Raw genomic sequence first — 25276 nt, 5'->3', positions numbered from 1 at the left:
TGCCACGTTCCAGTATAACTGATGTGTGCTAGACCCAGTGTACATAACATGAGCTGCGCTATGTGCGCAAGGCATGTTACATTCCAGTATAACTGATGTGCGCTAGATGTTGTGTACATAACATGAGCTCCGTTATGTGCGCGAGGCATGTTACATTCCAGTATAACTGATGTGCGCTAGACATTGTATACATAACATGAGCTGCGCTATGTGCGCAAGGCATGCCCCGTTCCAGTATAACTGATGTGCGCTAGATGCTGTGTACATAACATCAGCTGCGCTATGTGCACAAGGCATTTTACATTCCAGTATAACAGATGTGTGCTAGACGTTGTGTACATAACATGAGCTGTGCTATGTGCGCAAGGCATGCCCCGTACCACTATAACTGATGTGCGCTAGACGTTGTGTACATAAAATAAGCTGCGCTATGTGCGCAAGGCATGCTATGTTCCAGTATAACTGATGTGCGCTAGACGTTGTGTACATAACATGAGCTGCGCTATGTGTGCAAGGCATGCCACATTCCAGTATAACTGATGTTCGCTAGACGTTTTGTACATCCGTTCTGCTCCATATAGAATTAATAATAAATTTTATTGTAGGAATGCACATAAAAACAATTAAAAACAGGGCAGAGCCCACCACTGTGCTTTAAGCAGACAAAAATTACTAATATTATTGAATCAATACAAATAGAGCCACATAGATCAAGGGTGAGAGGGACATCAAATACATGCAAGTCCGGATAAACTAGTATGAAATATACATGCACATATAGATAGGTTTAAATGATAGTAAGATGTAAATTGTGCAGCACCTGGCTGCCGTAAGTCCGCTTACCCTAGAAGTACTGGTGTCCGCTAAGCAAGGCTGGGCTCAGAAACTGTCTAACGCGTATCGGACTTCCGTCCTTCGTCGGAGACAGTAAAAATCACGCACGCCGTTCCTTAAGTACCCTTCCAAGATGCTGCCGCGATCGGGAGGCGTGGCCACGCCCTCCCCGCCGGACTGGGAAGCGCGTCATAGACGCACATCCCCCTTCCGGCGCACCGCCGAGTCCAAACCTCGCTTACAGTACATGCCAGCATAAGAAAGGAACTGGAGCGCAGACTAGCAATCAATAATAGAAGTAGAAAAATATATATATAATAATGTGCATGGATAGATACATACGCTAGAAATATACACACAGGAATTGTATCGAAAATATAGCAATATACAAGCAAACTCGTAAAAAATGCATAACAAGGAAAATATGTGTTACCACACTGCCATCTACTGGCGAACAACATATGTTACATGTCCAGATTACATGAGTCGATACTTGAAGAGGAATGCACAGCATACGCTGTGCATACCATATAAAAGATAAATAAGTAAGCACAATTATATACACATAGACATTTTAAATACAAATGCTCAAAGCAATCATATATACAAAAAATATATAAGAAAAATTAAAAATATAATACATATCAGAACTGACCCGTGTTAAAACATATAAAGTGCTTATGTGCCAAGAACAAGTAAGAGGAATGAGGACAAATTGTCCCCATCCATCATGTGCTAGTGCAAAATATTAATATAAGAGAATAGGGTGAACACAATCTTCATCCATAAGTAATCAAGTGCAAAGATGCAAGAATCATAAACTGTGTATAGGGGGTCAATTCACTGATCATGTATAGGTGCTGGAATCCACTGCATCTTGTCATATGAATAGATAAATGTAGAATCCATATCCTAATCATCAAATATACGAGAACACACCACATCAGGACAAATGTGCCATGGAACCTACTATCTGGAAAACAAAAGGTAATATATTACACGTCTGTCAATACCATTATGAAGGACCACAAATTCAGATCATCAAGGTAAAACAGAGAAAAAGGAAGAAGGAACAAATATATAATACAACTATATAATACAACTATACATTAGGAGCATACAAAGATCACTGAGGGAGAAAACAGCCAAAGCCAAACTCCTCATTAAGTCCCTTAGGGGTCCTGGTTTGTAATTTGAAAATCCACTGTAATTTGGCTCTGAGGAGCCTGTTGACAATGTCACCACCCCTAATATCCATTTTAATAGCCTCGAGGCCACAAAAAAGCCATCCCTCCAGCGACCCATTATGACAGTAGAGAGCATGCGCAGCTAGTATCGTGAGAGTCTTGCCCTCCATCCGATCCCGGTTGGCAAGTCTAGCCACCGAGCAATGTTTTTGCAATCGTAGCTTGAGGGCATTTTTAGTCTGTCCCACGTATTGCCACCCACATGGACATTGGATCAAATATATCACGGCTGTTGTTTTACAATTAATAAAATGCTGTATAGGGAACTTCCTTCCACTGTGTTTACTAGTGACATACACTGTCCTGTGCATATGGGGGCACATGTTGCAATTACCGCATGGGAAACTACCCTTAATTGATCTGTCCACACGGGGTTGATCCAGATGGCTCTTACATAGAATGTTTCTTAATGTTGGCGCACGTTTGGCCGTAAGACTGGGCCGCTCAGTTAAGAAAGGTCTCAAATCACTGTCATTTCTTAATATATCCCAGTGTTTTTTCAGAAGTTGGTATAACTGGTTCCAGTGTGTGTTATAAGGAGTGGTTATTCTGACTTTATTATCCCTGGGCCTATATTTAGGTCTTAATAGTTCAGTCCTGGGGGTGGCTCTAGCCCTCCTGAGGGCCTGTTCAATACACTTACGTGGGTATCCTCTGCTCTGGAATTTCTGTTTCAGTGTGTTGGCCTCTCTCTCGAAATCCTCAACCTCTGTGCAATTTCTGCGAAGTCTAATAAATTGCCCCGTCGGAATGTTGCGTTTCAAATGTGTAGAGTGATGTGACATTAGTGTGATTTGTTTACATTTGACTCGCGCTTCTACCTACAGGTCAGGGGGGTGGCGATGGGGGCCAAGTGTGCCCCGTCCGTCGCCAACCTGTTCCTGGGGTGGTGGGAGCGCGAGGTTGTCTGGTCGGAAGCTATGGGCCGGTTCCACCCCTTTATTTTGGGGTGGTACCGGTTCATAGATGATTTGTTCATTTTGTGGCAAGGGCCACGTGAACTTTGCGTTGAGTTTTTTGAGATTCTTAATGTGAACAGACTCAATTTGTTTTTGACCTACCGCATCTCGGACTTGGAAATTGAATTTTTAGATGTGATTATTAGGAAAAACTCGAGGGGTGAACTGTCCACTTCCATATTTCGAAAACCGACTGCGGTGAACAGTCTACTCCAATTTAAGTCACATCACACTACACATTTGAAACGCAACATTCCGACGGGGCAATTTATTAGACTTCGCAGAAATTGCACAGAGGTTGAGGATTTCGAGAGAGAGGCCAACATACTGAAACAGAAATTCCAGAGCAGAGGATACCCACGTAAGTGTATTGAACAGGCCCTCAGGAGGGCTAGAGCCACCCCCAGGACTGAACTATTAAGACCTAAATATAGGCCCAGGGATAATAAAGTCAGAATAACCACTCCTTATAACACACACTGGAACCAGTTATACCAACTTCTGAAAAAACACTGGGATATATTAACCAGCTGGGCGGTATGGACGAGCTCAGCTCGTCCATCACCGCCGGAGGCTGCCGCTCAGGCCCTGCTGGGCCGATTTGCGCCAAATAAAGTGCAGCACACGCAGCCGGCACTTTGCCAGCCGCGTGTGCTGCCCGATCGCCGCCGCTCTGCGGCGATTCGCCGCGAGCAGCGGCGAAAGAGGGTCCCCCCAGCCGCCTGAGCCCTGCGCAGCCGGAACAAAAAGTTCCGGCCAGCGCTAAGGGCTGGATCGGAGGCGTCTGACGTCAGGACGTCGGCTGACGTCCATGACGTCACTCCGCTCGTCGCTATGGCGACGGTGTAAGCAAAACAAGGAAGGCCGCTCATTGCGGCCTTCCTTGTTTATTCTGGGCGCCGGAGGCGATCGGAAGAACGCCTCCGGAGCGCCCTCTAGTGGGCTTTCATGCAGCCAACTTTCAGTTGGCTGCATGAAATAGTTTTTTTTTAATTTAAAAAAAACCCTCCCGCAGCCTCCCTGGCGATCTTATCAGAACGCCAGGGTGGTTAAGAAATGACAGTGATTTGAGACCTTTCTTAACTGAGCAGCCCAGTCTTACGGCCAAACGTGCGCCAACATTAAGAAACATTCTATGTAAGAGCCATCTGGAACAACCCCGTGTGGACAGATCAATTAAGGGCAGTTTCCCATGCGGTAATTGCAACATGTGCCCCCATATGCACAGGACAGTGTATGTCACTAGTAAACACAGTGGAAGGAAGTTCCCTATACGGCATTTTATTAATTGTAAAACAACAGCCGTGATATATTTGATCCAATGTCCATGTGGGTGGCAATACGTGGGACAGACTAAAAATGCCCTCAAGCTACGATTGCAAAAACATTGCTCGGTGGCTAGACTTGCCAACCGGGATCGGATGGAGGGCAAGACTCTCACGATACTAGCTGCGCATGCTCTCTACTGTCATAATGGGTCGCTGGAGGGATGGCTTTTTTGTGGCCTCGAGGCTATTAAAATGGATATTAGGGGTGGTGACATTGTCAACAGGCTCCTCAGAGCCGAATTACAGTGGATTTTCAAATTACAAACCAGGACCCCTAAGGGACTTAATGAGGAGTTTGGCTTTGGCTGTTTTCTCCCTCAGTGATCTTTGTATGCTCCTAATGTATAGTTGTATTATATAGTTGTATTATATATTTGTTCCTTCTTCCTTTTTCTCTGTTTTACCTTGATGATCTGAATTTGTGGTCCTTCATAATGGTATTGACAGACGTGTAATATATTACCTTTTGTTTTCCAGATAGTAGGTTCCATGGCACATTTGTCCTGATGTGGTGTGTTCTCGTATATTTGATGATTAGGATATGGATTCTACATTTATCTATTCATATGACAAGATGCAGTGGATTCCAGCACCTATACATGATCAGTGAATTGACCCCCTATACACAGTTTATGATTCTTGCATCTTTGCACTTGATTACTTATGGATGAAGATTGTGTTCACCCTATTCTCTTATATTAATATTTTGCACTAGCACATGATGGATGGGGACAATTTGTCCTCATTCCTCTTACTTGTTCTTGGCACATAAGCACTTTATGGGCCTGATTCACAAAGCGGTGCTAACAGTTAGCACGCTGGTGAAAAGCCCTTTATCATGCCTAAACTCTGTTTAGGCATGATAAGTTTAGGTGTGATAAGTTTAGGTGTGATAAGTTTAGGCATGATAAGTTTAGGTGTGATAAGTTTTTTGGCGTGATAAGTTTAAGCACCAACTGGGTTAGCACCGCAGTGCACAGCTGATCAAAAGTTTTGCGCTAGCAAAGTCTGGTGCACTTTGCATAGAGTTGAATGGCGCTGCTTTGCGTGCGGGACTTTGCGCGCATAATAAACTTATCTAAACTTAGCATGCCTAAACTTATCACACCTAAACTTATCATGCCTAAACTTATCATGCCTAAACTTATCATGCCTAAACTGAGTTTAGGCATGATAAAAATGGTTATCACGCCTAAAGTCTTTAACTGGGTTATCACCGCTTTGTGAATCGAGCCCCATATGTTTTAACACGGGTCTGTTCTGATATGTATTATATTTTTAATTTTTCTTATATATTTTTTGTATATATGATTGCTTTGAGCATTTGTATTTAAAATTTCTATGTCTATGTAATTGTGCTTACTTATTTATCTTTTATATGGTATGCACAGCTCTTCAAGTATCGACTCATGTAATCTGGACATGTAACATATGTTGTTCGCCAGTAGATGGCAGTGTGGTAACACATATTTTCCTTGTTATGCATTTTTTACGAGTTTGCTTGTATATTGCTATATTTTGATACAATTCCTGTGTGTATATTTCTAGCGTATGTATCTATCCATGCACATTATTATATATATATTTTTCTACTTCTATTATTGATTGCTAGTCTGCGCTCCAGTTCCTTCCTTATGCTGGCATGTACTGTAAGCGAGGCTTGGACTCGGCGGTGCGCCGGAAGGGGGATGTGCGTCTATGACGCGCTTCCCAGTCCGGCGGGGAGGGCGTGGCCACGCCTCCCGATCGCGGCGGCATCTTGGAAGGGTACTTAAGGAACGGCGTGCGTGATTTTTACTGTCTCCGACGAAGGACGGAAGTCCGATACGCGTTAGACAGTTTCTGAGCCCAGCCTTGCTTAGCGGACACCAGTACTTCTAGGGTAAGCGGACTTACGGCAGCCAGGTGCTGCACAATTTACATCTTACTATCATTTAAACCTATCTATATGTGCATATATATTTCATACTAGTTTATCCGGACTTGCATGTATTTGATGTCCCTCTCACCCTTGATCTATGTGGCTCTATTTGTATTGATTCAATAATATTAGTCATTTTTGTCTGCTTAAAGCACAGTGGTGGGCTCTGCCCTGTTTTTAATTGTTTTTATGTGCATTCCTACAATAAAATTTATTATTAATTCTATATGGAGCAGAACGGATTTTTCTTTATTATTATTGGGTTCAGTATGGACTTCTGTGTAGTACTTTAGTGTTTGTTTGGTCCATGAACATGTATTGGTTCTATATTATCATTGTGCTCAATTTGTTTTGAGACGTTGTGTACATAACATGAGCTGTGCTATGTGTGCAGAACATGCCCCGTTCCAGTATAACTGATGTGTGCTAGACGTTTTGTACATAACATGAGCTGAAATATGTGCGCAAGGCATGCCACGTTCCAGTATAACTGATGTGCGCTAGACGTTGTGTACATAACATGAGCTGCGCTATGTGCGCAAGGCATGCCACGTTCCAGGAAAACTGATGTGCGCTAGACGTTGTGTACATAACATGAGCTGCGCTATGTGCACAAGGCATGTTACACACCAGTATAACTGATGTGCGCTAGACGTTGTGTACATAACATGAGCTGCGCTATGTGCGCAAGGCATGCCACATTCCAGGAAAACTGATGTGCGCTAGACGTTGTGTACATAACATGAGCTGCGCTATGTGCACAAGGCATGTTACATTCCAGTATAACTGATGTGCGCTAGACGCAGTGTACATAACATGAGCTGCGCTATGAGTGCAAGGTATGCCATATTCCAGTACTGATGAGCACTAGACGCTGATGTGTGGTAGACGTTGTGTACATAACATAAGCTATGCTATGTGTGCAAGGCATGCCACGTTCCAGTATAACTGATGTGCACTAGACGTTGTGTACATAACATGAGCTGCGCTATGTGCACAAGGCCCGCTACATTCCAGTATAACTGATGTGTGCTAAACATTGTGTACATAACATGAGCTGCGCTATATGCACAAGGAACGCCACGGTCCAGTATAACTGAAGTGCGCTAGACGTTGTGTACATAACATGAGCTGCGCTATGTGCACAAGGCATGTTAAGTTCCAGTAAAACTGATGTGAGCTACCTGCACACTGCAATTTTGCCATCAAGTAAAGAATGTGGGCCAATGTGAAGTCATCTAATCTGAAACCTAAGACTGCTGAGTTTGAGAATCATCTGGCGCTTTCTGGTAACATGCCACCTGCTGGCTTCAAGCGTTGAATGTGAAATATTTACAGCCTTATTTTGTTCGTATTTATTTGTTTAAAAAATAATCCACATAAAAAATACCGGCCTTTGGGTTATACTCACCTATTCTTTGATCTGTTGTCACTTTGAAATCTGAGTGCAGAGCAAGCCCAGCATCATAAAACACTCCAGCAGTATTAGCTCCACTTCCTGGGGTGCAGCCGGTGTCATATTTCTCTACTGTGTCCCAAACCTTATAGAAAGAAAAGGAAACTGACTTATAAATACTTATAAATAAATAAATACTGCCCTCAGTGCAGCAAACATGCTATCAATCCTAAAGCCCATCTAAAGAACAAAATATTAGAAATCCATAGATTGATTGGATGCCCCATTTAGCCTTTTAGTCAGTTAACTCGGTCGCGTTTCACTGTTTTTACCTCTTAAAGTGTACCAGAGACGATATAAAATAAAAGTTTTATACTTACCTGGGACTCGACTCTAGTCCTATGCGCACGGATCGCTCCTATGCCGCCGTCCTCAGTCTTCTGTATCGCCGGTACCAGATCCCGTAACTTACTGTAGGTCAGTCGCGGGTAGTCTGTGCAAGAGAAGAGCGCTCTCTCCGTATGTCTCCGGGGGCTCGAAGGTGAGGGATGGCGAGGGTAAATATCGATTCTTACTATATTCACAGCTCTGGTTTCCTTTAAGGTTCCTGAATCCTGACATTGTTGACACTATAGCTGTGTAATTTTTGTATAGCTGTAACTTTTTATTTACTCATGCCATCTTAGTGATATATATTTTGTTTTTTTCAGTAGAATCTAGGCTTTCTTTAGGTAATATTTTTTCTCCCAAATCTATTTTATTTTATATTCATTTTATGGGGAAAATTTACGTCTAAATGCAGAAAATGCCCCTTTTTTCCTTTTTTCACTATCCCTAATCTTCACATGACGCCCCACAGTTATAAAACACATAAAAACATTTTTTTTTGTCCTTCACAATGAAAACAATATCCCATATGCCATATTTTATTACTAGCTGAGCATGTGGTGGACCGTTATCCCCATTCTGTGCGTCTGTGGCGATCGAACGCTTTTGCTAGGGTGACAGTTCAGGGGGCATAGAGCTGTACAGATGCACCGCTAGGCAATGGCAGAGTGTTACATCTGTAGAGCATTGGGGCCCAATCATTCGCATTCGATCGCTACAGGCGGCAGTCATTAACGTTTATAAACAGGCATAGCATGGGTTAATAATGGGTTAATAGGCTAGGCTGGGATTAAATATTATGGGGATTTAAAAAAAAAACCAAAAAAAACACTTTTTATATTATTGGGACCATGTCACTTTAATTTTTTTTTTAACTTTTACAACTATTTTCCCCCTAACTTTAATGAATGATCGTTGCTAGAACGTATGTCCTGAAACAATAAGCAGTTACAGTGAGATTACATTCAAATTTTGTCTATCATCTAAAGCATTAAACGCAACAGAAAAAATTTACAGCTAAATCAATCTGATTGTTTTTCAAGGTAGTGGGAGGGTTAAAACTCATTTTGCCTTTTGCCAACTAGCATTATTAGATTCTTTTGGAAGTGTATTAAACTGTGTAAACAAGGTAGAAATGTTCCTGCTGTAAGGAGGGAGAAAGTAGAAACTTTCTCTCCTTTGTTTGCTCACTAATTACTTCATTAGGAGCCAATCTGATAATAATTTGTCCTGAAGCCGGCAATGATATTAGATAGCTTCAGTGAGGTGTAAATCAGGGATGTTCAAATCCGATCAGATGCAATCTGGATAGTTGTGATCCGGATTTCATCCTTTTAAATTCAAATCACCTGTGTGGGCTGGACGTGGGGTTTAATCTTACCTATAATGACGTCTTCTTCGTCCGTCCCTCGGCGCCTCCCACGATGTGGTCCAATCCGGCATCACGTGACTATACACTTCCTCCTTCATCCCGGAGGGAGAAAGTGTTTTTAGTCATGTGACGCCGGATTGGACCGCATCGTGGGTGGCGCCGAAGGACGGACGAAGAAGACCTCATGATAGGTAAGATTAAATCCCCCGCCCCCCCCCCCCATCCTTCCGCCCAGCCCGCATATGTGACTTGAATTTAAAAGGATGAAATCAGGATCACAACAATCCGGATTGCATCCGGATCGGATTTGAGCATCCCTGGTGTAAATATGCATTGAAATAACATCACCAGAGCATTTCTATAGCATTTTATCAGAGCCTTTTTTTATATTCATTTTTACTGTATTTAATGCATTTTGGTTAAAAATTAATTTTGAGTACAATGTCACTTTAAAGTGACACTGAAACAAAAAAAAACAAAACAAAACAAAAACAAACTAAAAAACTCATGATCTTTTTTGCATCATTCTCTAAAGGCCCATACACACGTCGGAATTTTGCGAACGACCCGTCGTTTGAACGTTCCGTCGTTCCGTTGTTCGCACGTCAAATCCGGCGTGTGTACAGACTATCGTTCGGGTGATAAGACTAACCAGAACGACGGGTCGTTCGCAAAAATCCGACGTGTGTATGGGCCTTAATAATTGCAGTTTCCACAATACACTCAGCATTAAATGATTTCACAAGCAGGCTACTGACCCTTTGAACTTTTCTTTGCAGAAATAACATAAACAAAGAAGAACCTATGAGAGATAGTTGAGATACGAGCTTCAAAAGACAGTGCTGCCCATGACTTTATAAAGTCGCAGAGCTCACAGAAGCTCTTTTGCATAGATAACAAGTGAAGTTTCTTACCTCTTCCTGTACTGGAAACAATATCAGACTCACATCTGTGCTACTAATGTTTTATTTCTTAGCAGTACTACACATACAAATCATTATATCATAAGTTTATTTTCACTTCAGATTCCCTTTAAATGATACTGTAGTTTATTATTTAAAGTAAACCTGTAACAGAAAAAAAGAGTCCCTGGGGGGTACTTACCTTGGAGGAGGAAACCTCTGGATCTTAATTTGGCTTATCCGTTTCCATCCACAGCCCAATCCAGCACTGGCAGCCTGGAGCAGATGCAAGCAACCATATTTACATCTGCGCTCCTTCTCGGACTCCAGTGGTAATAGCCAAGGCTGTTCAGGTCCGCTCTACTGTGCAGGTGCAGACGGCTCAGGCCTGCCCAGTAGAAAGGATCCAATCTGACTTGGCTATTTCCGCCAGAGCCCGAGTGGAGAGGCGCTACTGCGCATGCAGGCAGGTCAACAAGCGCTGACGAGATCTTCGGGGAGTCCCTGCACTGGATCCCCTCTGCTGCAGGGGAGGAAGGAAGCCACTTTAGTATCCAGAGGCTTCCCACTCCCAAGGTACGAAACCCCCAGGGGGCTCTTTTTTTTTCCTTTACAGGCTTACTTTATCATATTTTTCATCTAATTATCAATTTCCTGCTATTCAGACCCCAGAGACCTATCCTATATCCTGCTGAGAAGAAGTGGTCTTGAGTAACTGCCATTAGGACTATACAGGTAGTCCCCGAGTTACGAACGCCCGACTTAGTTACAAACAACCCGCCTATATGAACGGCACGGATTCTGTGTTTCCATGGGAACAAGTCAAACATTTTTTTTTCCAAAATGGACTTTAGTAGTGGTAGTTTTTGAGAAAATCAATTTTAAAAAAATTCAAAGAAGAAAATGGCTTTTAAACTTGTATAAGCAGGCACAGAGGGCAGAGAAGGCACAGGGGGGCACAGGAGGCACAGGGGGGCACAAAGGAGGTACAGGGGACAGAGATAGCACAGTGTTCTGACTTAAAAACAGATTCAGGTGAAGAACGAACCTACAGTCCCTATCTCGTTCATTAACCAGGGACTACCTGTACTAAATTGATTATTTATTTATATTGATTTTATTCACATAGTGACAAGGCAATACAATACTCTGTACAGCGCTGCATAATATGTTGACGCTATATAAATACTTAAGTAAATAAATTGTGTTTGAATGTGGAACAGAGGCGCCAGCAGGATAAAAATTCATAAAACCTTTAAAATTGCTTGGAGTGAGTGGTGGGCTCACCTCCCAAAAGCAGACAAGAGATCCTGTTTTCATATAAATCAACACATTTATTATACGGTACCCCAAACAAAAATGCAACGCGTTTCGCAGGTCAAGCCCGCTTCATCAGGCAAAGTTGGGGACAACAGGAAATCTGTAGTAATGGATTTAGCGCCTCAGGCCTCAGTTACCCACAATGCACTGCTACTGAATATGCTAATTACCCCTTTTTGCCCTTGGTTTGATATGACACTAATTCTTCTTCTTGCTTGGACCAGCCCCTTCTTCTTGCTTGGAGCGGCCCTGGGGGCAGGGCATTACTTCTTCTTCTTGCGTGAAGGTTGAGGCACTTACTTTATTATATATATAGATCACAGACACACACAGTGATATTTGAAAAGTGAAATGAAGTTGATTGGATTTACAGAAAGTGCGCAATAATTGTTTAAATAAAATTAGGCAGGTGCATACATTTGGGCACTGTTGTTGTTTTATTGATTCCAAAACCTTTTGAACTACTTATTGGAACTCAAATTGGCTTGGTAAGCTCAGTGACCCCTGACCTACATACACAGGTGAATCCAATTATGAAAAAGAGTATTTAAGGTGATCTATTGTAAGTTTCCCTCCTCTTAATTTTCTCTGAAGAGTAGCAACATGGGGGTCTCAAAACAACTCTCAAATGACCTGAAGACAAAGATTGTTCGCCATCATGGTTTAGGGGAAGGATATAGAAAGCTGCCTCAGAGATTTCAGCTGTCTGTTTCCACAGTTAGGAACATATTGAGGAAATAGAAGACCACAGGCTCAGATCAAGTTAAGGCTCGAAGTAGCAGACCAAGAAAAATCTCGGATAGATTGAAACGAGAATGGTGAGAACAGTCAGAGTCAACCCACAGACCAGCACCAAGGACCTACAACATCATCTTGCTGCAGATGGAGTCACAGTGCATCGTTCAACCATTCGACGCACTTTACACAAGGAGATGCTGTGTGCGAGAGTGACAAACAGAGCCACTTGAGGTATGCTAAAGCACATTTGGACAAGGAAGCTTAATTTTAGAATAAGATGCTGTGGACTGATGAAACAAAAATTGAGTTATTTGGGCATAATAAGGGGCATTATGCATGGAGGAAAAAGAACACAGCATTTCAAGAAAAACACCTGCTACCTTCAGTAAAATATGGTGGTGGTTCCATCATGCTGTGGGGCTGTGTGGCCAGTGCAGGGACTGGGAATCTTGTCAAAGTTGATGGACACATGGATTCCACTCAGTATCAGCAGATTCTGGAGACCAATGTCCAGGAATCAGTGACAAAGCTAAAGCTGCGCCGGGGCTGGATCTTTCAACAAGACAACGACCCTAAACACTGCTCAAAATCCACTAAGGTATTCATGCAGAGGAACAAGTACAACGTTCTGGAATTGCCATCTCAGTCCCCAGACCTGAATATAATTGAAAATTTGTGGTGTGAGTTAAAGAGAGCTGTTCATGCTCAGAAGTCATCAAACCTGAATAAACTAGATGTTTTGTAAAGAGGAACTAGAATCCAGACTCTAATTGGAACCTACAGGAAGTGTTTAGACTTTAGAGGCTGTAATTTCTGCAAAAGGAGGATCTACTTAATATGGATTTCATTTCTTTTTTGTGGTGCTCAAATTTATGCACCTGCCTAATTTTGTTTAAACAATTATTGCACACTTTCTGTAAATCCAATAAATTTCATTTCACTTCTCAGATATCACTGTGTGAGTCTCCTATATAATATATTTAACTGACATTTTTTATTGTAACAACCAACGATGTATACAGGAAAATCATGATGATTGCCCAAACTTTCACATCCCACTGTATAAGTAGATAACTACTTGTTATACTTATATAACAGATGCATTGTACTGTCCACGTTTTAATTTCAGTGACTTTTATATCGTAAATAAAGATAATTCTGGCAATGCTGATGACATTTCCTCCCTGACAGGAGGAAGTGGAGTTCCTGGCGGCGCAGCGTAGGACACCATTCTTACATGACTACTACCCCGGGTCTGTTTCTGATAACGCAGTCTGCGGTCGACTCGAATGGCCGATGAAATGGCCTCATCGACTGTCTTAAGTTCAGGCAGACTTAGCATGAGATCTGAAACCTCATCTGACAACCCTGATAAGAAACAATCTAATAGGGCATAGGTGTCCCACCTGGCTGAAACTGACCACCTCCTAAATTCGGCTGCGTAATCTTCGACCGGACCCTTGCCTTGACGCAAGAGCTTGAGCTTCCGCTCAGAGGTCGCGGCAAAGTCTGGGTCGTCGTAAATTACTGCCATGGCTTTAAAAAATTCATCCACAGAAGAGAGGGCTACATCTCCGGTGGGCAAACTGTATGCCCACGTCTGAGAATTGCCTGATAACAAAGTCTTAATAAATGTGACCCTTTGGGCCACAGTTCCTGAAGATCGGGGTTTCAACTCAAAGTAAGATAACACTCTACTTCTAAAATTTCGGAAGTCTGATCTGTGACCAAAAAATTTCTCAGGTACAGGCAAACGCATGTCAGAGCTAGGAGGGGATCGCACCTCATCCACTGCTGTCTGGAGGGTTTGTAAAGAACCAGACAAAGCTTCAATCATAGTCTTGTGACTACCCAGCACTTGATTGATGTTGTCCACCGAAGTGGCAAGTGCGCCCAGACGGTCAGTGTGTGCGTCCATTATTATTTTTTGGTCTGCCGTTCTGTAACGATCGGGGTAACACAGAGAGGGTCTGATTACCGGTGAACTGCAGTCTCACCAGGAATACAGAATATACCCGATTATTGGTGATCTGCAGTATCACCGATAATCAGATATATCTACTAACCTCTGGACACCAGGGAGAACAAGTGAGTGTTTATGCAACAGTATACTTTGAGCACTTCTCCAGAAGTATGTTCCTTCCTATGGCCTAGACTCTCCAGGAGGGAGGAGCTAGGCTGAGGGTAGGAAGGTCAGAGCGTGAGTGACACCCAAGAGGGAGGGTGTCACTAACAGGTCTGGGAACTGCCTCTAACAGTAAGGCCAGTTCTCGAGGTCGGCTAGCCAGGTCGTTAACACACAGACAAAGTACAGAATCAGGATGCAAATACAGAGTCCAGGAACGGGCAGAGTTTGGCAACAGGATATCAGAAATAGCAAGGTACAAGATCGGAGTTCAGAGGGATAGTCAGACAGGTGGAAGGTCATAACAAATAATACAATGCAATGTTCCTAATGCTAAGGTGTGAACGCCTTGATGTCAACACCTTTGGAAACTATGCTAGAACACAGATACAGACAAGGTCTGAGTGCTACCACGTTGTGATCGCAACGGCAGACAACCAGAGAATGCCCAGCACCCAGTATATATATTAAGGTGCTCTCCGGCGCCTCCCCTAAGTGCTGGACCAATGGCAAGTGGTGAAATTGTCAGCTGACCAGCCTGGTCAGCTGACCCTTTTCTGGCTGTCATATAAGCTCTGCCTCTCAGCACCAGGCATGGTCGGAAGAGCCCATTTCCGTTTCCGGGACAATTCCGCATTCCGTCATGCAGAAATTCCGTTACCGTTTCATTCCGACGGTATTCCGGGGCTATTCCGCAGAATTCCGACGTATACGGAATTCCGTCAGAAAAATTTTAAAATCTCTCTCTCCTCCTCCTACCATCCATCCATCCATCCTCTTATATCATGCAGTAGGGAATTGCAGATTTTCAAAACAGCTTATATACCATAGCTGGGATTTGAACCCAGGACTCAGTGTGTAGTAGGTATCTGTCTTAACCTCTAGACCATGACCCACACTACATGCTAGGAGGAAGAGAGAGAGAGAGAGAGGGAGAGGGAGAGGGGGAGAGGGAGAGGGGGAGAGAGGGAGAGAGAGGGAGAGGGAGAGAGGGGGAGAGGGGGAGAGAGAGGGAGAGAGGGAGAGAGAGAGAAGGAGAGAGAGAGAAGGAGAGAGAGAGAGAGGGAGAGAGAGATTGATTTTTTGTGCTATTCCGGGAAATTCCGTGGGAATTATAAAATTTCCGCGAAATTCCATTTGAAAGGTATAGGAATTCCGTTTCGACTACCGGAATCGGAATTAAACTAATTCCGGCCGGAATCACGGAATTCATAATTCCGCGGAATTTTCCGAGCATCCCTACTCAGCACGCGCGCGCGTCCTTCTGAATCTATGTGGACTAGCAGTCCCAGCCACACCAGACATGTCTTGCAATGTAATCTCTGATTCAAGCACGGGGAGCGGCGGTTTCCCCGTGTCCGGCTGCACTGTCAGGTGCTCTGCCATCCGTGCAATCTGCCGCCTCCAACGCGGAATCCACCGCTCTGACCATGCGGCATGCGGCGGTTTCTCCGCGTTTCCTCACACACAGTCTCACTCTGAGCCCTTGCGGCGGCTTTTCCGCGTTTCCTCACACACAGTCTCTGTAATAAATCAATGTATCTTTCCCCTGTCAGACTTGTCGGCCTGTGTCTGGAAGGCTGCCAAGTTCTTCAGTGTTGTGGTTCTGCTATTAACTCCCCCTTCCAGGCCCTTCTATGCACACTGCCTGTGTATTATTTAGATTAGGGCAGCTTCTCTCTTCTCTCTTATCTTTTACAAGCTGGATAAATGGTCCTCTGAGCTGGCTGGGCTTTCACATACTGAGGAAATTCAGACAAGGGCAAAGCTGTTTGCAGGAAGAAAAGAGCAGTCTGAAACTTCAGTGCATGAGAGATGCAGGGGGAAAGAAACACACAAATGATCTCTTGAGATTCAAAAGGAAGGCTGTATACAGCCTGCTTGTGTATGGATGTATTTTCTATGTGTGGACATACTGTACATCAACCTACTTCCTGTTTTGGTGGCCATTTTGTTTGTTTATAAACAAACTTTTTAAAACTGTTTTTAACCACTTTTAATGCGGCGAGGAGCGGCGAAATTGTGACAGAGGGTAATAGGAGATGTCCCCTAACGCACTGCTATGTTTACTTTTGTGCGATTTTAACAATACAGTTTCTCTTTAACATTTAGATCACATTTCATTATCAATCAATAGTTATTCCGCAGTGGTCTACATACCTTGCTTTGGGAGAGTTTGTACTTGCTATTCAGGATGTAAACTCCTCTATCTACAGCCACCAATCCCACATGGGCCCCATGATCCGCCTTCAGCCTCAGCTTCATTGGGGATCCAGGGTATTGAACAGGGTTGTCCGACTTTCCGTATGGTGACAGCTCCAGCTGCGTGACACATCCAGGACAAATTATTTATCATGCATATTAGTTGTTAGTGGATGGTAGTGCTACTATTGTTACACGTATGAGCAAAGTGGCAGATCTTACCGTTCCTGCGCACGAATCCTCAACGTCAACCCAGATGGAATCGGCCACAATAGCGTCTTGTACTACATAATAAGCCACAATTCGGAAAGAAGGGAGGAGATCCTTTGTTATTGTTAGCGTCTCCTTCATAACCGGCTGCCCTTGCCTTGCCAGTCTTCCAACTTTGACTATTCTACCTGTGTTCAGGATCTGTCAAGAAAATGTCAAATGAAAATCTTCACAGTATAAGTTAACCTGTACCTGAGCCAAAGCTCGGGTACAAAATTGGATACTTACCTAAAGAGAGTGAAGCCCCAGGATCCTATTGCAGATGCAGATGACACACAACTGTACAGTGGGTTGCAAAAGTATTCGGCCCCCTTGAAGTTTTCCACATTTTGTCATGTTACTGCCACAATCATACATGATTCCACACATTTATTACAAATAAATAACTGCAAAGTGGGGTGTGCATAATTATTCGGCCCCCTTTGATCTGAGTGCAGTCAGTTGCCTATAGACATTGCCTGATGAGTGCTAATGACTAAATAGAGTGCACCTGTGTGCAATCTAATGTCAGTACAATTACAGCTGCACTGTGAGGGCCTCAGAGGTTGTCTAAGAGAATATTGGGAGCAACAACACCGTGAAGTCCAAAGAACACACAAGACAGGTCAGGGATCAAGTTATTGAGAAATTTAAAGCAGGCTTAGGCTACAAAAAGATTTCCAAAGCCTTGAACATCCCACGGAGCACTGTTCAAGTGATCATTCAGAAATGGAAGGAGTATGGCACAACTGTAAACCTACCAAGACAAGGCCGTCCACTTAAACTCACAGGCCGAACAAGGAGAGCGCTGATCAGAAATGCAGTCAAGAGGCCCATGGTGACTCTGGACGAGCTGCAGAGATCTACAGCTTAGGTGGGAGACTCTGTCCATAGGACAACTATTAGTCATGCACTATACAAAGTTGGCCTTTATGGAAGAGTGGCAAGAAGAAAGCCATTGTTAACAGAAGAGCATAAGAAGTCCCGTTTGCAGTTTGCCACAAGCCATGTGGGGGACACAGTAACCATGTGGAAGAAGGTGCTCTGGTCAGATGAGACCAAAATGGAACTTTTTGGCCAAAATGCAAAACGCTATGTGTGGCGGAAAACTAACACTGCACATCACTCTGAACACACCATCCCCACTGTCAAATATGGTGGTGGCAGCATCATGCTCGGGGGGTGCATCTCTTCAGCAGGGACAGGGAAGCTGGTCAGAGTTGATGGGAAGATGGATGGAGCCAAATACAGGGCAAACTTGGAAGAAAACCTCTTGGAGACTGCAAAAGACTTGAGACTGGGGCGGAGGTTCACCTTCCAGCAGGACAATGACCCTAAACGTAAAGCCAGGGCAACAATGGAATGGTTTAAAACAAAACATATATATGTGTTAGAATGGCCCAGTCAAAGTCCAGATCTAAATCCAATCGAGAATCTGTGGCAAGATCTGAAAACTGCTGTTCACAAATGCTGTCCATCTAATCTGACTGAGCTGGAGCTGTTTTGCAAAGAAGAATGGGCAAGGATCTCAGTCTCTAGATGTGCAAAGCTGGTAGAGACATACCCTAAAAGACTGGCAGCTGTAATTGCAGCAAAAGGTGGTTCTACAAAGTATTGACTCAGGGGGCTGAATAATTACGCACACCCCACTTTGCAGCAACTGAGGTGTTGGTGGTAGGTGGTACACACATGATGGATAAAGTTCAAAACTCTCATCACCTCAAACTAGCAATTGGGGGAGATACTGTACAGTATAAAGACTCTGTGCAAAACCTTGGGGTGATCCTGAATGGAAATCTAAAACTCAAACAGCAGGTATCAGCTGTCGTCAAGTCTTCCTTCTCCCATCTAAGAAATATAGCGAAAAAACCTTATCCCAGCTGAAGACCTACCTGCCCTGGTTCATGCATTTGTACCCTCCCGTCTAGACTACTGCAACGCCCTGTTCATCGGATCTACAGATAAGGTTCTTCACCCCTTACAGCTAGTACAGAATGCTGCATCCAGACTCCTAGCCAATGCCCCCTGCAGCTCACACATCACCCCAGTACTGCAAACTCTTCACTGGTTGCTAGCAAAATGGAGAATCAATTTTAAGATCTGCCTTCTGACATTCAAGGCTCTACACCACATGGGACCCAACTACATAACGGATCTATTGGAACTTTATGCCCCTCCACGCACCCTCCGCTCTGCCAACAAGATGAAGCTGGTTATTCCCAGGATACGCCTAACATTTGGTGCTTGGGACTTTTTTTATGCAGCCCCTACTCTCTGGAACTCACTTCCACAATCAGTAGGAGAGGCTCCTTCTCTGGACAGCTTTAAAAAAAGGCTAAAAACTCACCTCTTTTCCCGAGCCTTTGAGACTGAATAATGCAGGTCACAGCGCTTTGGGTCCCCAGGGAGAAAAGCGCTATAGAAATATTATTGTTGTTATTGAGGCTTCCCTCGGTGGTCTGATGTCCCCCGTCACTGAGTACGGCTTCCTGGAGATTAGCGATAAGGTATTATTGTTAATCGAGGCAGCGCAGCTCCTCTTCCTGATTCATGGACGCGCATTAGACGTGCAGGTCCACCCGCGCATGCACTGTAAGCTGAGGGCTTCGCGCTATTGCACATGCGTGGACAGGCTTACGTGTCTAATAAATGTCCATGACTCAGGAAGAGGAGCTGCGCGGCCCCGATGTGAAAGTGGGCCGTACTTAGCAATGGATCCTGAGCAATGATGATCGTAATCAGCCGATTACGATTGCACAAAATGTTGTGGAATTTTTTGCAATTACGCTTATATGTAATTACAAATTGTAAATTCAATTGATTTTGAATAATTATTCGTAATTTCACATGAATTTTCACGCAATTTCTGTGTAATTTTGTGCCAACTTTGGCTGTGAATAGCAAAGCGCCCATACAGGTGTCAAGTATCAGAAAGGAGGAATTCGCACAACAGCAGGAAGTTTATTGTCCCATTATACACATGCAATAAAGATCTGACCAAATGGCCGACGATCGTTTTAGGGCCAATGTACATGTTTTTTGTGTCCTATGCCTTGACAAAGGGGACCCCAGGGGCCTCAAAACGATCATCGACCATTTAGTTAGATCTTTATTGCATGTGTGTGTAATGGGACAGTAAACTTGCTGCTTTGTTCCTGAAGACTGTTGTGCGGATTCCTCCTTTCTAATACTGGATTTTCATTGCCTTGGAATCCTACACCAGCTGATCCACACACTAAGGTGAAACACTTCCTTTTACTAGTGATGATTTTAACCACCCTGGTGTTACATTAAAATTGTGGCATGCGGACAGTTTTTTTCATTTTTTTTTTCTGAATCATTGTAGCTAACAAAGTTAGCTACATGATTTACCACTAGAGGGCGATTCTGCCCATCTAGTCCGATCGCAGCCGGCTATTACAGCAAGCAGAAAATCCCGTTGTAAATGGGATTTTCTGCTCGGCTACCCTCATCGCCATGGCCAAGATCGGGATGACGTCATGGCGTCGGGGGGTGTCCGATCGAGCCCCATAGCACAGCCTGGCACTGATTGGCCAGGCTGTGAAAGGGGTCTGGGCGAGGGGGACTCCCTTACGCCGCCGCCAGCAGCGAATCGCCGCGGAGCGCAGCGATCGGACCCCACACACAGCTAGCAAAGTGCTAGCTGTGTCTATTAAAAAAAATTATCAAAATCGGCCCACAGGGGCCGGAGATATCCACTGCGGCAGTTATGGACGAGCTGAGCTCGTCATTACCGCCAAGCTTAACAAATTATGATTTCACTAAATTTCGCATACATTTTTGCAATTACGCTTATACATAATTACGATTTGCAAATTCAATTGATTTTGTGTAGTCATTCGTAATTTCGCATAAAACAGCAAAACCCTCATACATGCTATTGACATCAAAATTGCTACATGTGTTTAGGAGAATCTTGGGTAAAAGTCAAAAAAGAATTTTGCAAAAAGACCTTATAGTTTTTGAGAAACTCGATTTTAAAAATGCAAGTAAAAAAGGTTTTTTAAACTTCGAAAAATGACAGTTTAATAACCATTTTTCTTTGCATTTTTAAAATAGAGCTTCTCAAAAACTACAAGGTCTTTTTGAAACATTTTTTTTGTGACTCATACCCACTATTCTGCTTAACATATGTAGCAATTTTGGTAGCAATAGCATATATGGGGGCTGTGCTATTAACTAAAGTCGGCACAGAATTACACAAAATTTCGTGAAAATTACGCAAAATTTTGAAATACTACTATTAATTACGATTTTGAAATTTCGCATTACGATTACGATGCGTAATTGCGAATTTTCGGCCCACCACTGATTGATATATATTACTGTATTGGCAGGGCTGGGTTTGTACTTTTTACCACCCAAGGCCGCTACCACCAGCTGCCCCCTGACAAACAGCAAACCCTTACCACAATAACACTTTTATTGGTCCCAGTAATCAATGTATTTAAAGGAATCATCAGCTAAATTATAAAAAAGCTGATGTACTTACCTGGGGCTTTCTCCAGCCCCTTGCAGCTGACTGTCCCACGCTGATCGCTCCGCTCTCCGCCGCTGGCCCGGGGTCTCCGCACGGTGCAGAGGACGACCTTGAGGTCATCCTTACTGTGCCTGCGTGAAGCAGCCCACGTTGTGCACGGCATACTGCGTAGGTGCAGAACTACTGCGGACTACTACCGCGGACAACGTGGGCTTGATTGACTGTGGCGCAGGCGCAGGAGAGGACGCCTGCTGAGACACCGTGCGGGCAGAGCCAGATTAAGGCTAAATGGTGCCCTAAGCAAAGTAACTGATTTGCCCCCCCCCCCCCATCATGTCGTAATAGAAACAGAAGATGCAGCTGCACAGCAACATGCCGCACACACCGGGGCAGCCGAGCTACGGGTTGCTATGGGCAACATCCCGCTTTCCTCTGTGGGTGCACAATGCAGGGAATAGCAGCGGCAAAATGCAGAGTGAGAGATGAATGGCTGGGACATTTGCACTCAGGGGCTGGGGCACCCCTGTGAAGAGGGCGCCAGATATCACCGCAGCAGCACTTTCCCCCTTTATCTCCAGCCTGGCAATAGCAGAAAGCTCTGGACACCACCAAACCGGAAGCCGCCCCCAGACAGAATTACATAATCACCCCCACCACCGAACAACCGATTTCCTCCCAAACTAGACAGCCACCATGCAGCCTCCATCCCAGTGAATACGATAGTCCAGCAGAGAAGGCAGCCGCAGCGGGGGAGAATGACAGCACCAGATGACTCACATTCACCTATTGCGATACAAGCAATAGAGGTCCCGTCATCCGGAGCCCATCTGTCTCCTCTAGAGTGCTGCCGCTCTGTTACCACTGCTATTACTACTTCCTAATTCCTGTCTGATCTGAGAATCAGGAAGTTCAGAGCGAGCGGCTGCACTGTAGAAGAGACAGATGGGTTTCAGATGACGGGATCTCTATCGCTTGGATCATGGATAGGTGAGTGAGCGTTTGCCATCTGCTGCTATCATTCTTGCTGCAGCTGTGGTTCTCTGTGGGAAGGGAGGGAGGGGTGGGCAGTGGCAGAGCGCACAGTAGCAGGAGGGGGGCCTAGGAGGAGAGCCTGGCTCTGAAGACAATCAGCAGCACACGGCATCATTTGACAAGACAAGACAAATAACATTTATATCGCGCTTTTCTCCTGGCGGACTCAAAGCGCCAGAGCTGCAGCCACTAGGAGGCGCCCTATAGGCAGTAGCAGTGTTAGAGAGACTTGCCTAAGGTCTCCTACTGAATAGGTGCTGGCTTACTGCACAGGCAGAGCAGAGATTCGAACCCTGGTCTCCTGTGTCAGAGGCAGAGCCCTTAAAGGGACTCCGAGCAGTGCCTGTGGGTATGCCTTTAAGCATACCCACAACTAATTACATCCTCACACCTACCAGCATGATGCTAGTAATTATATCCACCTGGGTTCCTTATATTTCATTGCAATGTGCTGAATCGAGCTGCCGACTTTGGAGAAAAGTTGTCCTGTGTAATACAATGTAGCTATGGAAAGATGCATATCATTTATAAGCCCTCTTTCTCCTCTTTCCAATGATAGATAAACTGCCACCCTACACCTTTTAGTTTTCGCTATTTTTTCTATCGAAATTGCCATGGCCGCTATTTCGATCGCGAAAATAGCGAAAACTAAAAGGCATAGGGTGGTGGTTTATATATCATTGGAAAGAAGAGAAAGAGAGCTTTAAAATGATATGCATCTTTCCATAGTTACTGCACTGCTCAGAGTCCCTTTAACCATTATACCATCCAGCCACCGCTGACAGGATGGCGAGGGCTGGTTTATGTGCTGATGGGGCCCCTTTGACTCTGAATGGGGGCCCCAAGCAACTGCTTTTGTTGCCTGGCCGGTAATCCGGCCCTGTGTGCGGGGACCCCTGGCCGGCTGCCGAGAGCGGAGCTGCGGCGTGGGACATGCCAGTTGCTAGGGGCTGGAGAAAGCCCCAGGTAAGTAAAATCGGCTTTTTTATAATTTGGCTGATGATTCCTTTAAAGATGCTTATTAATGATACAATTTTACTGAGCGTTCAACCTTCCAATTGATTGAATTGGACAGTGCTGAGTGTGCCAATCGTCTACAAATGACTGATTTGTGAATAGTTTTATCAATCTGTTTTGTGGATCGAATGGTTATAATTTTTTTTCCATCTATGGGCCATAGCAATGCTTTCCACTCTGATAGGTTGGAGCTGGATAGAGGGCGGAGTTGGACTCGAAGAGCGGCTGACGGTGATGAGTGACAGCTCAGGTCACAGACAATATGCTACACGTGTTTGCTGCCCCTTCATACCCTCCCAGACACTTCCCCGACTGCGGGTCACATGGTTGGCAGCTTGACTGCATGAGTGTGCCAACCTGCCCCTTGCTTCCTGGTGCCCTAGGCCGTGGCCTTTGTGGCCTTGCCTGAAATCCATCCATGTATATTGGTATGTAGCCCTGCCCACTGATGCTTAGCCTAGGCTGATTATTATGCAGAACTCCCCCCCCCCCTAAGCATTCTGGGAGACCAGTAATGTTTTTGTACTGGCGGTAGAACTTTCAGTAAAGGGACATTCTGCAGAAATCGCCTGCCAGCAGTAAAGTTTTTGCCATCTGTGATACATTTCAGGAAGTAAGTCAGGGTGAGGAAAGATTTTGCAATGGGCAAACACAGAGCAATTCATAAATAAGTAAAGATTAATAAATAATAATAATAAGAAAAAAAAACAACACAACAATTGTATTCATTATGTTATTTTGGTTACAGTTCCTCTTTAAAAGCCACGGCTATGCAGGGGATAGCCGTGAGGCCCAATTGATGATCCAATTTTACTTTTTTTTTTTTGTGCAATAGGGTTGGAACATACTGTTTGTGGTTTCTATTGAACTGTGTTAACCTTCTAAAGCAGGGGAAGGGGACCTATGGCTTTGGAGCCACATGTGCCTCTTTTGATGGCTACATCTGGCTCACAGACAAATCAGTAGGGGTTCATTCACTAAGCTACACAGCTCAAGCAGCACAGCTTAGTGTGGAGGCGCAGGTACAATTTTCAAAGTAGACACACTACTGCTGTAGCATGCACTGCTAACTTACTCGTGCTACCCCAGAACTAACGGATGCACCAGTTGTCCCACTCTGGACCTTGTGACTTTGTAGGACGAGATCCCCACACTTTGATTGGCCCAATTAGGCTGCCTGTCACTTGACGGGCAGCCTATTGGGCCAAAGTGCGGGGATCTCGTCTTACAAAGTAAATCAACCCCCAAGTCAGCTAGCTAATTGTGCAAGCTGTTAGTCGGTATTTCTCCTGTCTGGCTCTCGGGGAAATCGCTGGTGTTGCTGTAACCCAAGAGAAGTTGAAGATGTGTCTGACACTTCCGCTGCCCGGCGGATCAACTGTATACACATCACCATGGCAACAGGGACGGGAGCCCTACTGTCCCAGTTTGAAACCTATTGTATAGCTCTCAAGGAACTACATTTTAAAATATGTGGCTTTTATGGCTCTCTCAGCCAAAAAGGTTCCTGATCCCTGTTCTGATGCAACAGAAAAAAAAAATATTGCCAATAAGGTGCAGGAAGCACACGGCAATTAGTGTTGATCGAACAGTGCTCGGCACTGTTCGTTATTCCTCGAACATTGGCGTGTTCGGGTTCAGTTTGAGCGCGGCCGCGCTGTTCGGTCTCCTCCCCTTGCTTATTGGTGCCTTTGCAGGCAGCCAATTAGCAGCGACGATGCTTTTTCCACAGCTATGGTCACACAG

The 25276-nt window shown here is 44.4% G+C and overlaps 1 protein-coding gene across 1 annotated transcript in view; it reads right to left on the bottom strand.

Moving 5' to 3' along the window:
* The window catches only part of LOC137562610 (complement C3-like), a 340327-nt gene that overhangs the window by 235695 nt on the left and 79356 nt on the right, over nucleotides 1-25276 (bottom strand). Inside the window, exons 13-15 of the mRNA XM_068274113.1 lie at nucleotides 16954-17142; nucleotides 16690-16851; nucleotides 7701-7830 (exon numbers count right to left, since the gene is read on the bottom strand). Of these exons, the coding sequence (XP_068130214.1) occupies nucleotides 7701-7830; nucleotides 16690-16851; nucleotides 16954-17142 (481 nt within the window). The remainder of the gene's footprint in view (nucleotides 1-7700; nucleotides 7831-16689; nucleotides 16852-16953; nucleotides 17143-25276) is intronic.

The sequence above is a fragment of the Hyperolius riggenbachi genome, chromosome 3, assembly GCF_040937935.1.
Source record: "Hyperolius riggenbachi isolate aHypRig1 chromosome 3, aHypRig1.pri, whole genome shotgun sequence".
Taxonomy (NCBI): domain Eukaryota; kingdom Metazoa; phylum Chordata; class Amphibia; order Anura; family Hyperoliidae; genus Hyperolius; species Hyperolius riggenbachi.
This window is presented reverse-complemented; position numbering and strand designations above follow the sequence as displayed.